Source organism: Leishmania donovani, chromosome 35 (genome assembly GCF_000227135.1).
Source record: "Leishmania donovani BPK282A1 complete genome, chromosome 35".
NCBI lineage: Eukaryota > Euglenozoa > Kinetoplastea > Trypanosomatida > Trypanosomatidae > Leishmania > Leishmania donovani.
Genome location: NC_018262.1, coordinates 1738118 through 1753559, shown reverse-complemented (window position 1 = coordinate 1753559; position 15442 = coordinate 1738118). Strand labels below are relative to the sequence as shown.

The following is a 15442-nucleotide window of genomic DNA, read 5'->3' as shown; positions in this document are numbered from 1 at the left end:
GAGTCGATTGGTGCGAAATGTGAGAGGCCAGCATGCTCGGACACATGCATGGCACAGCGAGACATGGAGACAGAGAGGGTCTCAGCCAGCGGGTAACGCGGTTAGGGAGCCAAAGGGAGGTATATAAGAAGGCGGTAAGAGGACTAGAAACGTACACAACGCATCGTGCGATCTGCTGCGTAAGATGGGAGGCCCCACTTTGATGCAGCTATAAAATGCGAGAGACGAGGCAGAAGGCTTCGCAGCGACGTTGACGCCGTTGCTTTCGAGAGAGAAGGCAAGGACTTCGCGGAGAGTGAGGGTGCGCGACACTTCCATGACCTCGGCAGCGTCGCCTTCTTTTCTGTGCGCACTTCAGACGAGATTTGCACGAGTCGTTTGATCATGTAGGAGCGTTTTATTGTGTCTGCAAACAAACTGTGCAGCGGGCTCGCTTCCACCGCCCTTCTGATCCCTGGCGTCGTCGACAACGCGTAGCCACCCTGGATCATAGCAGAAGATGCAGGACGGCGGTAGAGAAATGGGAGCGACGTGAGTGCAGAGAGATGCAATTCAAAAGAAGCCCGCGGCAGCAATCTCCTTAGAAAAATATATGTACACACATACATACGTCTATGCATATATGTATATGTATGATATGATAATAATACAATCGTAGAGAATAAAAGAGAACGCGCCCTCACCCAGCACTGCCATATCCACACCGCGCATAACACAGAGACACCAAATTTATCGACGAGCCCCAGTCGCCGCCATCACTCTCGAGAGCGACCCACGGCGGATGCGATGTACACCTTGCCCCCCGTCTTTTGCGCCTCCTCTTCCAGCATCTTCGTCTGCCAGTGCTTCATGAAGATCAGCGCAACCAGCGTGATAATCTCCTCATCCACCATGAAAAAAGTCACCCACGCTGCAAACCACAGCACCCAGTAGCGCAGCAGCGTTTCGCGGAGTCGCTCCCAAAAATCTGGCGGCGTCTGCGGCTTTTGCACGCGCAGCTCAAAAATCGTGTCGGCTTCGCGAATATCCTTGAATATGTTCCCTGCCTCCGCGAACGTGACGTGCTGCTCCTCGTTTGGTTTGATCGTAATCGTCTTCCACAACTTCTCCGAATCCACCTCACAAAGAGTGAAGTTGCCGTCCCTCTTGATGACGCTGATGTCAAGGAGACGCTGCGCCTCTTTCTCCGTCTTGATCTCGGAGAGCGGCATGCCGAGCGCAAACCAGCGGCGGCCCCCAAGCTGCGAGAAGCGATACTTGCCAGTGAGGCGACGCTCAAGAAGTAGCAAGTCGCGTAGAAGCTGCTCTGACTCTGGCGTCGTTGTCTTCTCTTCCGCGAGCGTCTCATGCACCTTTCGCGTGATCAGCGTGTCGCGACGCACGTCGAAGTTGAAGTGGTTCATAACGTAGCGAATCCCCTCTCCCTCCAGCTGAGTCACGCTGATGACACGTTCATAGAAGCCCGCCGCCATCACGGCTTCGTGCAGCTCCAGCCGTCGTCGTGGATCGGTCGAGTCCTTGCGGTACAGCTGAGCGCGCAGAGCATCGACACACCTACTCAGTTTCTTCGCCACGTCACTCTTTTTGAGCGCGCTGTCAATGTTGCCGAGTGCGTCGACGCATTCAACGAGTTCGGGGTAGTCCATGTACGACTTGCGCTCCTCGAGCGCGACCCTGGCCGTGGCCACGCCCTCTGCCGACAAAAAGTGCGGCGCTTGCACCTTTACCTGCGGCACCAGCGCGCTGAAGAGGTGCACGCGTGCGAGACACGTGCGGCGTAGCATGGCTCGCACAAACAACAGAAGACGCAGCGGGAAAAAAAAACAGAGATGAGTGGATCTCTGGGTGCGGACAGAGAAGCAAGACCGTCTTCAACTTCTACGCTTGAGAACAACCAAAAAAAAAAGGTGGATGAAACGGGGACCCGAGTTTGAACAGACAACTCAGTGAAATCGCCGTTTCACAACAAGACCGCAAACGCGCGCGAGAGGGACGAAAGTAGAGCCGACAACGCCCACGACACGACAAAGGCAACAAGGAACAGCAGTAGAAAAACACGAAAACAAAAAGAATTATATTGCTTGTGTGAGTGACTGTGTACTCAACGATGCGGAGACCGGAAAAGAAGATGAAGAAAGGAAGGAAAGCGTGAGTAGACGAGACGAATACGAGCAGGCTTGTGCGATGTGTTCGGGAGTGTTGAGGAGCTCACTCGCTGTATATAATATATATATATATATTTCTTTTCGTGTGTTAGTGTTTTGTTTGCTGCTGTTGTGTGTGTGTGTGTGTGTGTCGTGTGGTGACGTGCAGAGGAGGAAATAAAAACGCGTCGGTCTCTCTTGCAAAGGCCTCTCTGTGCTACGATCAAACTGCAGATCTGCTACGTCTGCAAGTGTGCATGGAGGCGTGCTTATGCGCTCGTAGGTTTGGTTGAATGTGCCGTTTAGAAGAAGGAAGTCTGTGTGCGTGTGTGTGTGTGTGCGGGGGGGGGGGCTATTGGTGGAGCGAATCGGTGGTATCTGTTCTCCAGACTGCAGAGCCCAATCGCACGATGGGGGGTGCGAGAATGACGTGCGCGTTCGTGAGTGCGGCTGGAATATATAGTAGAGAGAAGAGCGGGTGCTAGTGACTTGACGGTGCCCGAGATTAGATACACAAAAACGTCCCTGCGTGTTGAGAAACCGCACCTATACGGCACTGAAACAAAGAGGCAAAACGACCAGAGAAAGAGGAGGGAGAAGAGGTTTGCATGCGTGTCGACGGCCGCGCTGCCCTCTGTGTGTGTGTGTGTTTCTTTGCTTGTCCATGCAAAGATGTTGCAGAAGGAAACCGTGCTGTTGCTTGTCGGAGCGCAGTGTGCAGCCCAGTGCTCTGACGATCTCCGTCGTGGATCTGCACGCACGTTCGGTGTCCCTCCGCTACGCGCTTGGAAGGCGAGGCGATCGCTCGCCATGCGTGCAGAGCTTGACGTCTTCGCATGTCTGGCTGCGAGGCGCGCATGCATGCCTTTCGACATTCTCGGCAGTGGTGGTGAGAGACGATGTTGCGCGCCAGCATCGTCTGTAACATCATATACAACAAGATCGCAAGCTGTGAACGACAAGGAAAGGCCTCCGCCAAGCGCACCCGGCAGGAAAGCAAACAGAGAGGGAAAGGGCTACTGTGCTCCCCCCCCCTCTCCCTCGCCAGCGCCTTGTCGATCAATCAAGTGCAAAGAGGTACCGGTTGTGAAGTTGAACGCCGAAGAGCGCCTCGGACTGCGTCGTCGCGTGAAATACTTGCATTGCCGGCTGGCTCTCAGTTGACGGCCGCTTGTTCGAGTCTTCAGCTTCAGCAGCTTTGGCCGCCAACGGCGAGACCGCAGAGGTGGGATTCCCTTCATGTGAAGGTGATGAGGATGCTGTGTGGTGCTCTCCTTTCGCTGCAGACGCCTTACGCTGACGCGGTTCCAGCGACAGTTTCTCGCAAATGTAGTCGACCAGCGCGTTCAGCATCGGCTCCGGCAGCTTTTCCAGCAGCATATCGATGGAGTCACCTTTGCGCATACGCCTCTCCAATCGGTAAAGCATGCCCGGCAGCTGCTCGGGCGGCATCTGATCCACCTCATCCCGAATGATGGGCGGGATGTCGCCCGATTTCACAGCGGACAAATTTTCAATGTAGCTACGCCGCTCTGCCATCACCGCGGCCTCCTCCTGCTGTCGACGCTCATTTCTCGCCTTGGCGGCGGCCCATTCTTCTTCGCGCGCCGCTTGTTCGCGCTGCTGCTCCTCCATCTCGACCTCTGTCACGTCGCGGTCCGGGCGAGTGGCAGGAGCCTGCGTCTCGTCGGGCAGCTGCACCGCTAGCTTCAGCTTCAGCAGTGACGTTTTCCGCACGTACTTGGCCTCCACCACGTCCTCGGAAACGGGGTAGTCAAGGGTCAAAGAGAGAAACGGCGAGGCACCAGACCCTTTGTTGGCCGAAGCCGGCCCACGCTCACCACTCTCCGCTGATGCCGCCGCCTCCTCGTCGCGCTCCTCGCCGTCGGTCACCTCGTCAATGTAGTAGCAATCCACTCGTCGGTGGCCGATGCGGACGTCGACCTCGCGGATTGTTTGGACTCCTGGCAGGTAAAGCGTGATGGCGAAGTGAGCAGGCACATTCTCCTTGAAGTACGGGTTCGACGCGGGCCTCTTGTGCAGTGCCCAACTGTACACGCCCTCAGCGGTCACACTCTTGACGGCTGGCTCCGGCTTCAATGCAGCGGTACCGGGTGTCGCCGCATCCGTCGAACTTGCAGAAGGGTCCGCGTTGGTGTTAGTGGGTGCAAGCACCTCCTGAACTAGCTTGCCGTTTCCCCGCGACCCGGTCACCTGTGACGGCGCTGTGGCGCTACCCGCGGCGGTCGGCAGGCGGATCTCGTCCCCCATCGCGTTGCGCTCCTTCGGCCGCGTCGAGAGACGAATGCGCTGCGGCTCAAGCTTGCCTTTACACTTAAAGTTGAGGTTTCGGAACTCGTCGGCGTTCAGGGTGGGCTCAGATTTCTGCTTAATCCATTGCATGCACAGTGCGGCCACAAAGCGGCGGAACTCGTGATCCTTGCCGCAACGCTGCATTGTCGACGGGTTGACGATGACATCGTACACCTTGCAGGGTTTTCCACCCTTGTCCTGGCCGGGCCGCGCTTGGCCGCAGCTGATCGGGATGCGGTAGCGCATCTCCGCGGTGTCACCCTGACCAGCGTTTCCATTCTCTGCTGCCATAGGCACTGGCTCTCCGATGCGTGCGTGCTGGCACACGTTAATGAACACCTTCGCGCCACCGGCAACGTTTGTCTTGATACAGAACCCTGGGTCCGGCAAGACAAACATCCACTGACCATGCTCGTCGCTGTGCACCTGCTCCAAGTCCTCTTTTGCCTCCTTGGTCGCTTCCTCCTGCAGGCGTGACTGCAGAGTGCGCAGCCACTCCTCTCGCTTTGGATCGCCCTCCTCGGGCATAGACTGGAGCATGTCACTAATGCCTCCACCATTGCCGTTGCCACCGCCGCTGCAGAGTGCTCGCTGAAAGAGTTCCAGGAACTTTTCGTTTTGCAGCAGATGCTGCGCTGCATCGTTGGGGTTCATGGTCGGTGCGACTTGCACCGTCCACTTCAGTCGCGGCTGTGCCTTTGTATTTATGTGTGCTGAGGGGGTGGGGGTCGCGGCGGAACCGAAAAAAAAATAATAATAAAGAGAAAAACGAGAGAAGATGTTCCCTGATGCACACTGCCCGGTAGCGACTCTGTGAATCTCCCCGTGGGCAGGGGAGCAGAAAGAACGCGAGGCAGATGAAGAGCGGGCGGATGTGATACAAACCTGAGGGGCGCAGGGACGAGCACGACGAGAAGCGTTCGAAGGTGGCCCACGCATAGGAGACATTCGAAAGCATCCTGCACAGAGAAATAAGAGAAGGTCAGGCATGTCAAGGGGGCATGCGCGCGTGCGACTATGTTCTTCTTGAGCAGCGGCCTTCGGTGACCTGCTCATGTGCGCACTGTGCTTCTCCCTCTTCTTCACTACGTGCAGTGGAAAGTCGAAGCAGGCGCTGCGACGCCGCACTCCAACACCACAAGTGCATGCATTTGCAATTGCGGCACTCGCGCCTTTATGCGCGTACGCCGCACACCTCACTCGCGAAAGTTGTAGGCACCGTGCAGGTCAACCGGGTTCGGCTTTCCGTGGTACGGTGCCTTGCTCTGCAAGAGCGCCGCCTCGGGGAAGGCGAGCAGCTCCCGCACAAAGTGATCCAGCGTAGGTGCGACGTAGTGCGGTGTCTTGGGCACACACGACTCGATCCACTCCAGCTCGTAATCATCAATACTCAGCGTGCGGCGTGCTGCTGGCGCACGCCCGATGCCGGAGAGCACATGCACGCTCGTCCACAGTCCACCAGCGGCGTTGGCGCCGACGATGTCGCTCTCGATGTTGTCGCCAATCATGAAAATGGAGCGAAACTGGTTCGGATCCCACCCCAGCGCAGCGGACACTTCCCTCAAGCGCTTCTCGGCAAACGCGTAGGCGATAGCGCGGGGCTTCCCATACTGCTGCAGCTGCATGCCCTGTCCGGTGACGCTCTCGTAAACAGAGGCCAGCATTTCTCGAAACGCACCCTGACCGAGTCGCGGCAGCGGTGCCTCTGTGGCCCACAGTAAGTCGTCAGCCGCGGCGAAGTACGGCGTCGTCTGAGCGCCGGAGACGTACGGGCCGACCTGGCCACCTGGTGCGAGGAGTACATCCAGCACGGTCTGGATGTCGTTGAAGGCGTCTTCCGGGTCACTCATCTGCAGAATGGCACCGATGGCAGGAAACGGCACAGTGCCCGGTGCCGCCCGCTTCAGGTTACCCCACTTCTTGAATGGCACCATCTCCGGGTGCTCACACTGGTACTGCTGTACAGAGATGGCCCGCCGAAATCCGTACTCGCGTGCGATATTTGCGCAGCGCGGCGCACCAACGACAAGCACGCGCTCCTCTCCGTACTCCGGCGCGAGCAGGCGCATCGGGCTGTGCGCCAGCAGCACCTGGTTCGCTCTGATGTCACAGCCCAGCAACGCAGAAAGCTCCTCAGCCTTATCGGCTTCGCTTTTGTGGCCGCTGTTCGTCATGAACACAAATGGAATGCGCAGCGTGGAGAGTTTCCGGATGGCGGTGTCGGCGCCTGATATGAGACGATGGCTACGGTACACAACGCCGTCGATGTCCAGCACCAAGCCAGCCGACCCGTGCAACGGCCACTGCGGACCTTTGTGAGCCGATGAAGACGACGGCGACGCTGCCGGTTCCACATAAGCGTCATACCTGTACGGAATCTTGTTCTCCATGTCCTCCACCAACTGATGCTGGACGCTTGGCGAATATGAGTTCTCACTGTTCGACGGCGACTGCGATGAGGCACTAAGGTTCGCCACGGCTCGAAGGGCGGTCGTGTACTCACCCCAGGCGGCCATGTTAGAGGTCTCAAAGTATTTGTGCGGGGTCGCCCCATACGGAAGAAAATTGCGACGCTCCTCGGCGACGGCAGCGTTGTGCGCCTCCATGGCCTCCAATCTCCGCTGCTCCTCCGGCGATAAGGCGTCCTCAACAGCTGCGGCCTCTTCGAGCTGTCGCTGACGCTCCGCATCCCTGCGCTGCTTTTGGATTGGGTTGGAGCTCTGCAAAATGCCGCCAAAGAGCTCTTCAGCCGTCTTCCCGTCCTTCTCCCACGGGGGCACAAAACGGCGACAGTAGAATGGCGTGCGGCGCAGCAGCCCACGGTAGAGCCAAGATGACGCGCGCATTGGTGGGGACTGCAGAGGCCGTTTTCGCAGAAGGGAGCAACGACAACCGGTTAAGGTGGAACGAAGATACACGTTAGCGTATGCATGCAAGTAGGTGTGCACCTGGATAGCTGGTGCTATGCATCGGCGCAGATTCTCCTTGCGTGCCACTTCTTCCAAAGAATTAAAAAGAAGCGCAACTCGGGCGGGCATGATTTCACGTGGGCCGCCATGGAGAGGGAGGAGAGAGAGGCAGAGAAGAGGAGCAACCAGGAAGAATTCTACACACATGCACGCACACACACAGACTTGAGAAGACAAAGGACGAGCTTCTCTGCACATTCTCACAGACGGTGAGATGCACCGCCCTGCACTGGGCCGCTCGGGTGAGGGAGCGTGAGGACGCTCAAGAGCATGAATGCGGCTGCTTACACCTACCTTCCCTCCGCAGAGGGAGAGCGGGTAAGGAAGTCGTTGACTTGACGGCAGAGGCAAGCAAAGGCGTCGCTTTTCCGTTTGACATGTCCGCCTCGCCTAACGGCGGCCACGAAGACGCGCTATGTCGTCCGGTCTCTGGGGAGGTGAGGCACATGCGTACGTGCAATCCAGCTTCCAACACACGCCTTTTTTCTGTGATTCCAAGAATATCATGCCTTTGTGGTGTACACACGGACGCTGAAGAGTCGGCAACGCTTCCGCAGACAACGTCAAATGCATTCCGGCAAACATGCCGCCATGTGCACTGCAGCAGCCACGCCAGGGTGTCGGCCCGTCCGTCCTTTCGGTTGTTAGCCTCCTCACCTACATGGCTTTCTTGAGAGAGAGTCCGCGTCCAGCCTGCGCTAGTGCCGTGTCGTAGCTATTCTGGTTGTAGTAATGCAGCACCTGCGGACTCGGCAGCCGGCCCCACTGACGCACCTTCTCCTTCACCCGGAGCAGCGCCTCCTCAACAAAGATCAGCAGGACCACCAACGAAAATAGGACGGCGGCAGCGGCGAACGCGGACTGGTTCAAGTGCATCAGCACCTCTCCGCTGAGAAGCATGTGGCTCACGGCTTCGATGAGCTGCTGTAGCCCGTTCGGCGGTTGATCGAGGCTAGGTTTGAACAACTCACCTAGCGTCGACGTGAGCTGGGCCAGTCCCAAGAACAGGTAGAGCATCCCGCAACTCACCACTACCAGCGCGGTGACAATGAGAGAGCCGGAGAAGGCGAGGCTATCCCACATGTTGATCGCCTACTGGCAAGGAGTGAGACGATACATCCCTTGGGTGGCGGCGGTGACGATCACCACGCGCCACGCAGCAAGCAACATGCGTCAGCACAGGAGAGTGGCAGCGAATGGCATGAGCCATAGATGAATCGAGACGGGAGGGAAGCGAGAGCGGTGGAATAGGTACAAATTCGAGAAACAAAAAAGAGCATCACGCACAGAGCGGGTGAGATGGAAGAATGCTGGGCGGGCACAACAGGAATCGCTGCCACCTGTCATCACGGCCTCGTGCCCCTCGACGTGTGCGCGACATGAAGGGGACGAAGTTGGCATTCTTTTTTGTCCTCTCCACCGATCCGCTCTTCGCCCAGTCGTCGGGCTCTACAGCAGCTACCTCTTGCAGCAGCGGGGACGTCTGGTGCAGTGAAGCGGCAGTGCCAGCACTTTTCGGTGCGAAAGGGAGGGCTCCGTCACTGTCCACATTTGGGGCTTGGCGCACTTTGTTTCTTTCGCCTCTTTTGCCGCTTCACTTTGCTTCGCGCCTCGTCTGCACCGCTGTGTGCCTCTCTTGAGGGCAAACCGTCGGTGTCGCGGCATTCCTCTTCCGTGCCCGTCGCCGAACATTACCGTGTGTGACGTTGCAGAAAGCCTGTGATGTCAACTGCAATAAAAAAAAGCGAAAAGACAAGCACTGGAGTGCACCACGACATAAACGTGCAGACCGTCCAGCGGCAAGCTGTACTCCTCGCCAGCATCGACCGCGCAGGTGCCAAGAGAGGTCGGAAATGCTGACTTGTGCATGCAAAAACCGATAAGCCCACGCCCACGTGCATGCTCGTCGACAAGTCAAAGTGCGTTGGTGGGGTCCGCGTAAACACTTTCGAAACGCCACCACCACGGAAAAAAAAAACAACATGTAAGCCCAATTAGATGAGGCGCTTCGACTTTAAGTGCTGATGAAATCCTTGGATGTAGTCCTGCGTGCGGCGTGCTACCTCGCGCTCCTCGTCGTCCTTGGCCTTTGCCCCTAACCACTCCGTCATATCGGTTCCTCGGGCTTCTCCTTGCATCTTGCCGCGCTGGATCTCCAGCGAACGCACCTCATTTCGCGACGAGGCCACCGCCAGCGCGCGCCGCTTCCAGAATTGCTCATGGTATATGTTCGCCTCATGCTCGAGTCGGATCGGGTCCTTTTTGCGCAACACCTCGATGTCGCTCAGCAGGTCACGAGTGCGCTGGTCCAGCAAGTTCTCTCCGAGTTGCGCCTGCGTCGCCGTCTGAAGCTTCGACACGCGATAGCGCGCGATAACCTGCGTGCCGACGAAAAGAAAAACTATGCCGACGAACCACTTGTGAAAGTCAGTGATGAACCAATACCAGGAGGCGATATGGTTCGTCGGATGCACGTAAACGGCCTTGGTAGTGTTGCTGAGAACCACAATGTTGCGCCGCCGCGGCGGCTCTTCGTCAGCAGTGGAGCCAAGAGCGTTTTCTTCCGCAGCTGTGCGCTGCTGCTGCTGTCGATGCGCCTCGGGCTTTTCATCCTGCTGCTGTTGAGCGTTCACCCGCTCATCTGCGTCTGCGACAGCTGCGGCATATCTTCGGTGGGCCCGCACTGCCGTGGCGCTACCGTAGCCTAGGACGGCCGCAGGCAGCACGGAGGAGAAGCGCTTCATGTGTCTGAGTGTAATCTAGTCTTCGCAGGAAGGAGGAGGGGGGCAATCAACTCTGTGACGACGCGCATCGTAAGAGAGCAGCAGGTATATGATCAAGAGTGGCTGCAGGAGGAGCATGGCAGCGAAGCAGAGATACAGCACAACGACAGAGGAGCAACTCGGCTTGGCGCTGAGGAACAAGTTAGTAAAAAAATGTAGCGCCTGCACGCGCAGCAGCGAGGTACACCGATATGTAGGCGCAAGAAGGGAAGACGATGAACGCGTCAGCCAACCGCGAAGCACACCTTCCTTTTTGTGTGCGTGTTTGAGAATCCATTCTTGTGCTCCTCGAAGTGATCCGAAGGCCTCTGTGCTGGTGCACCCTGCCGCTGGTCTTTTTTTCTTGGTCTTCGCGCGAGTGCTAGTGAAGATGGAGGCAGCACAGCACGGGGGGGGGGAGAAAAGCGAAATCGTGCGGTTAGTGTGCGAGAGAAAGAAAAGGAAAGCAATACAAGAAGGAAAACGCCTACGTTTGGACGGTATCGCGCACGCGGCACAGACAGGAGAGCAATGCGAGTATAGAAAACATAAACGAGCGATGATTTATTCGTTGGTATTAAGTTGCAGTCTTGCCGCTTAGCTGTGCGGTCCTTATCGGTATCCCACAAAGAACGCGCTTAAGAGACACACGTCAGGCTGGCCATGGCTGAAAAGACTCAGGAATATCCACAAGTAAATCGGCAACCGAGCACAACCAATCAAGAGAGAAAACGCTTGAAAGGAAAGCGGACAGGAGAGCAGCACTTCGCCGCACAAGCGATGAGACATGCATGCGACCACAAAGCAGCAAGCGGTGATGCAGAAGAGAAAAAAAAGGCAGTAAAGGAGTACTTGGCGCAGCGGCAGAGGGTCCCTGAGTCGAAAACGGCAGGAATCGAACTGGAAACACCCCCCCCCCACTACGCGCCAGTACGCAAGAGACAGCGATGCCAAACAGAAACAATCAAGTGAGGGCCAGATAGCGAGAAAGGTAGTCGCATGGCTGGCGTCGCACGCACGCACGCATATAGAGAAGATTCAAACAGGTTCAGCGCCATGCTTTCAGGCAGCCGCGGTACGACTATACCCGTCAGTGAGGAGGGCACTTGAAAGACTAAACACACCCTTTGGTACCGCGGCGGCCAAAGACAGCAACACCCCGACTCTAGCTCGACGTGCTCTCTACGACTCCCTCCACACCCCAAAACTCTCCCCTCCCCCGAAGAGAAGCCTCGCTGACCGTTGCGTTGGAGAACCAGAGCGAGCAGCTCAGGTCGGCCGTGGTGCGCGACACCTACCCTTTCCAGCTGCCTGTAACACTCCCCTGCATGATGTCACTACCCAATGCAACTGCAAGGCGGCTATTCTGGCTCGTCACTGCGCGCGGGGGGGGGTGCGCGATGGTGTCGCGATGACGCCTGCCGCCGCTGTCGGCACCTCCGTCATTGCTGCAGCTAGGCTCAGAGAGGCAACGCCCATGTTACCCTAGAGCGACGCTGCGCACCAGGTCGCGGCGTGCACGCCGAGGAAGACGTCACACCGTGCCTGAAGCCCGCTGCTAGTGGTCGGCGATACAGTCTTCTTCTGGGTGTCCCCTCATGCACGCAGAATAGCGGCACCTTCGCCATCCTCACCGCTGGTTTGATGGCGAAAGACAAGCTTATGTGCTTTGCTCAGCGGGCACTGCTGCTCACGTTTCGAAGTCTACTCGCTCAGTACCGTCCCCCCTCGTCAGCAGGAGCATCCAGGGCACGAGAGATCAATAGGCTAAGCCACAGCACACACAGTGAAAAGAGTCAGAACCGCGCGCGCACACACGCACACACCACGACGACGTCAGTGTGCTTTCCGACTAACAGCAGAGCAGTGTACACGACGGCTGTGATGGGCACAGGCATTACCACGTTGATAGAAACGAACAGCCTCGTCGTTGGCGGCGCCAAACTTTGCGTGCTTGCAGGGATCGCTGGCACCGTACCCAATGTGCGCGCGGTTGATATCAAGTTCACTCCACTCAGCAGCGTGGATGTTGTGCTCGTGGGCTTCGACGCTGTGGAAGCGGCGGCGTCACTTCTTTGATAAAGGTAGCTCTTCTGAAGGCGCCGTGCTGGCTGCGCACCTTTCGCCAGCACTCGGCAGACAAAGCTAGCTAAGAACAACAGACCAACATAGAAACACCGTCCACGTAGACCAGCCGCAGCAAGGATGGGGAAGCACGTGCTCGAGGCATGCTGCTTTTTTTTTTCACTCCGCGCAATGGTACTGCGAGGCAGCGTCTGGCAGATCTTTGGGACGGAGGAACAACGCACAGTGGTGGTGAAACGTTGCGCAGGCACCTTTGGTGACCTCGCGATGGAGGGGAAAGATGTAGTTTCCCAGAAGGGCAGCCGAAGCCTTTATTGGTGAAGGCGAATAGCACGCGTACCCTGCATCCATTTGAGCGGCGCTGTAGTTGAAGAAACTTCTGCACGGTAGGCGCATTGTCAGATGAGTGAGAGGCAGTAAGGGAAAAGAGCAGCCGAAACTTCATTGAAATGGGCAGTTGAAAGATTAGGGGCGCAACTTGCGGCGGCGTCGGTGAGTGATGGTACGGCGTCTCAACGCATCAGAGAGATACCACACGAAGACTAATGCGGCAGTGTCTCCACAGCTGCACTCACTGCACAATCACAAACACACACACGCGGACACGGGGAGCAAAGCAAACAAGGGAGGCGGAGGCACACGCCGACGTTAGTGTTTGCGGCTTTAAGAGTGCTACTCATGGCGCATGCCGTGCCGTACATTAGAGGAACGGCTCATGAGCATCGAATACGTATGAAGGAAAAATAAGCAAAGAGAGAGACACACAAGGCCACTACTCGGGTCGTTCGCGAGACATGCACAGACGCACGTGCGCATAGATATGAGAGAAATGAGCCCTGAGGAAGAGGGCAAGGTGTCCAGGAGCAGAGCGGAGGTTCTTGTGATCATGCGGCTTGTAAGGCAGAAAGCGAAAACAAAAAAAAAGCTAAGTCGAAAAAAAAGATGGCGAGAATACGCCCACCGATGCACCAACTCTTCACCTATACTCGTTACTCTCTCCCACTCGACGCACGTCGCGGAGCAGAAGCACAGAAACAGCAACCCCGTCACGAACGCTTAAATGAAAAAAAAAAAGAAAGGGCAAACGGCCACGAAAAAAAAAAGCACTGGAGCAGTCGTGCGCACAGTGCAGAGCCTCCACTAGTCTAACAGCAAAAAAAAGGGAAACGGAAAAGAAGCAAGCGCCTTGAATTGAGAGGATCGACGACACTACGCGAACAAACGTGAAGAAAAATGGAGGTCCTACCAAAACGAGAAATCGACGTTCGCGCGCACACCCACACTTGAACGAGACGACCACTTGCGAAGGAAGGGCATCAACGTGCGAATGTAGAGAAGGAGACCTCGAAAGAGGCGAAGCGGAGATACAGGCGAGAATGTGTGTCGTAACTGCAGCACGAAAGACATACCGGGGGAGAAGGGGGGAAAACGAGGGAAGGAATGCGGGCACAGACGAGGAATACGAGGCCACGACATAAAAAATTCGAACATACGCACCTGCGTACTAGAGCATGCAAGCGCGCCGAAGAAAACAAAAAATAGGCAGGAGAGGGAAAAAGAACTTGTGCCCACACAAACCACAAACAAAAAGCAAAGGCAAACCAAGACGACATGACATCAACGAAAAGACACGAGAAGTGCAAGCGCCTTCTTGCGCACAATCATAAAAAAAAACGACGAAAAAAAAAGAAGTACAGAAAGCAAAGCAAGCCAACAACATAAAGAAGCACAGATACAATAGCCCGTTGGCTGCACCCACACAGCGGCGGAATGACAACAGGTAGGGGGTGTCCGTGGTGGAGGAGCGCTGAGAGAGTGCCACAGGTTTGCTTTCGTGCGCGTTTGTGCAGACTTCATCTTCGTCGTAGGGGAGGGGGTGAGTGCCTCTCCGAAACAGTGAACGGAAAAACAACATGAAAGAGACCGCTGGATAAAGACAAACGAGAATAGTTTGTCGCCGTTGAACAAGTCACGCGCATTCTCGGTATCGAGACACGTGCAAGCACACACACACACAGACATCTTTGTGTTGCTTCTCTGATGCCCTCACGACTTGTGAAGCTGATCCGAAACCCGAAGAGAAAGCAAGAAGCCAAAAAGAAAACAGAGATAAAGAAAGGCGGCTCATGCCGTCTAATTTGTAGCACCGTACCTACATTATGATACTCCTATAGGCTATGATAGGAAGAAACGAGGAGGGAACGAACGAGGGGGGGGGGACTAGCGTTTGTGCGCATGGCACACACAAACGCAGAAACAAAACTGGAAAAACAAGTACACAAAAATGAGCGGCATGAGAAAGTATACGGAAAGACGAGGGGAAGAAGAAGTCGAGGCAGACAACCACCACCTGCAGCAACGAGCATGAGTGCCGATACCCGGCAGATATTCGGATTAAATCCTTTTACGAGCGGCACATATGCCCGCAAAGAAAACGATTGCGAACTGGATCAAGATAGCCACACACACACACACACACGAAAGCATCCGTCTGTCACCACCTTACGGCTTCAGCTCTGTTCTCCGTGTAGCTGTTTCTTGACGACACAGTCGACAGCGACGAGCACCGGGGGACACGCCACGTGGCGATACCAAAACACAGAGCCCCCCCCCCCACACACACAGTAAAAGTCAAACGAAAGGTTTGAACCAGCCGTGGGCCGCGTCGCACATTCAGGGCGCTTTACCAAGACGCAGATGTGCCGAGTCGCACGCCCACTTTTCTCAGAAAAGCTGCACACCAACAAACCGGAACAACACACACGCCGAGAACAAGTAGACGAACTCGTTTCTTTGCATACGACCGTCCTTCGTTTTTCGTCCCTCGCCTTCTACGACCTCAACCACAAATCGAGCAAGGCAGCAGAACCGCACCGCAACGGATATACAGATCTGTCGCTTCACCATGCGTGGAGAAAATACAACGTTATCGTGGATCACTATGCTCATTTCTTTGTACCTATGTCTCACTGCTACTCCACCGAATACCCCCAACCGAAACGGGCAACTAAAGATATACGCACCTGCGCCATGGCGAAAACGCCTATACAGACACACCACAAGCAAGAATTCATTTCTTCTCAGCAGGCCATTCTGGCACGAACAGGTCCGCAATAATACACACGAACACACACACAATCACAGCTCACCGAGCCTCTCTAGCACTACG

The 15442-nt window shown here is 56.1% G+C and overlaps 5 protein-coding genes across 5 annotated transcripts; all 5 read right to left on the bottom strand.

Annotated features, from left to right (window-relative positions):
* Positions 1-755: 755 nt before the first annotated feature.
* On the bottom strand, positions 756-1784 carry LDBPK_354410 (hypothetical protein, conserved; the record flags this gene model as incomplete). The annotated part of the gene is made up of 1 exon (XM_003864971.1): positions 756-1784. The coding sequence occupies one exon, from the start codon at positions 1782-1784 to the stop codon at positions 756-758; it is 1029 nt and encodes a 342-aa protein (XP_003865019.1).
* A 1419-nt stretch (positions 1785-3203) lies between these two features.
* LDBPK_354400 (hypothetical protein, conserved) lies at positions 3204-5111 on the bottom strand (the record flags this gene model as incomplete). Its single annotated transcript, XM_003864970.1, has 1 exon — positions 3204-5111. The coding sequence occupies one exon, from the start codon at positions 5109-5111 to the stop codon at positions 3204-3206; it is 1908 nt and encodes a 635-aa protein (XP_003865018.1).
* A 542-nt stretch (positions 5112-5653) lies between these two features.
* LDBPK_354390 (hypothetical protein, conserved) lies at positions 5654-7303 on the bottom strand (the record flags this gene model as incomplete). Its single annotated transcript, XM_003864969.1, has 1 exon — positions 5654-7303. The coding sequence occupies one exon, from the start codon at positions 7301-7303 to the stop codon at positions 5654-5656; it is 1650 nt and encodes a 549-aa protein (XP_003865017.1).
* A 780-nt stretch (positions 7304-8083) lies between these two features.
* LDBPK_354380 (hypothetical protein, conserved) lies at positions 8084-8509 on the bottom strand (the record flags this gene model as incomplete). The annotated part of the gene is made up of 1 exon (XM_003864968.1): positions 8084-8509. The coding sequence occupies one exon, from the start codon at positions 8507-8509 to the stop codon at positions 8084-8086; it is 426 nt and encodes a 141-aa protein (XP_003865016.1).
* Positions 8510-9420: 911 nt separating this feature from the next.
* On the bottom strand, positions 9421-10170 carry LDBPK_354370 (hypothetical protein, conserved; the record flags this gene model as incomplete). Its single annotated transcript, XM_003864967.1, has 1 exon — positions 9421-10170. One exon carries the CDS (start codon positions 10168-10170, stop codon positions 9421-9423), a length of 750 nt encoding a protein of 249 aa, XP_003865015.1.
* Positions 10171-15442: the final 5272 nt, after the last annotated feature.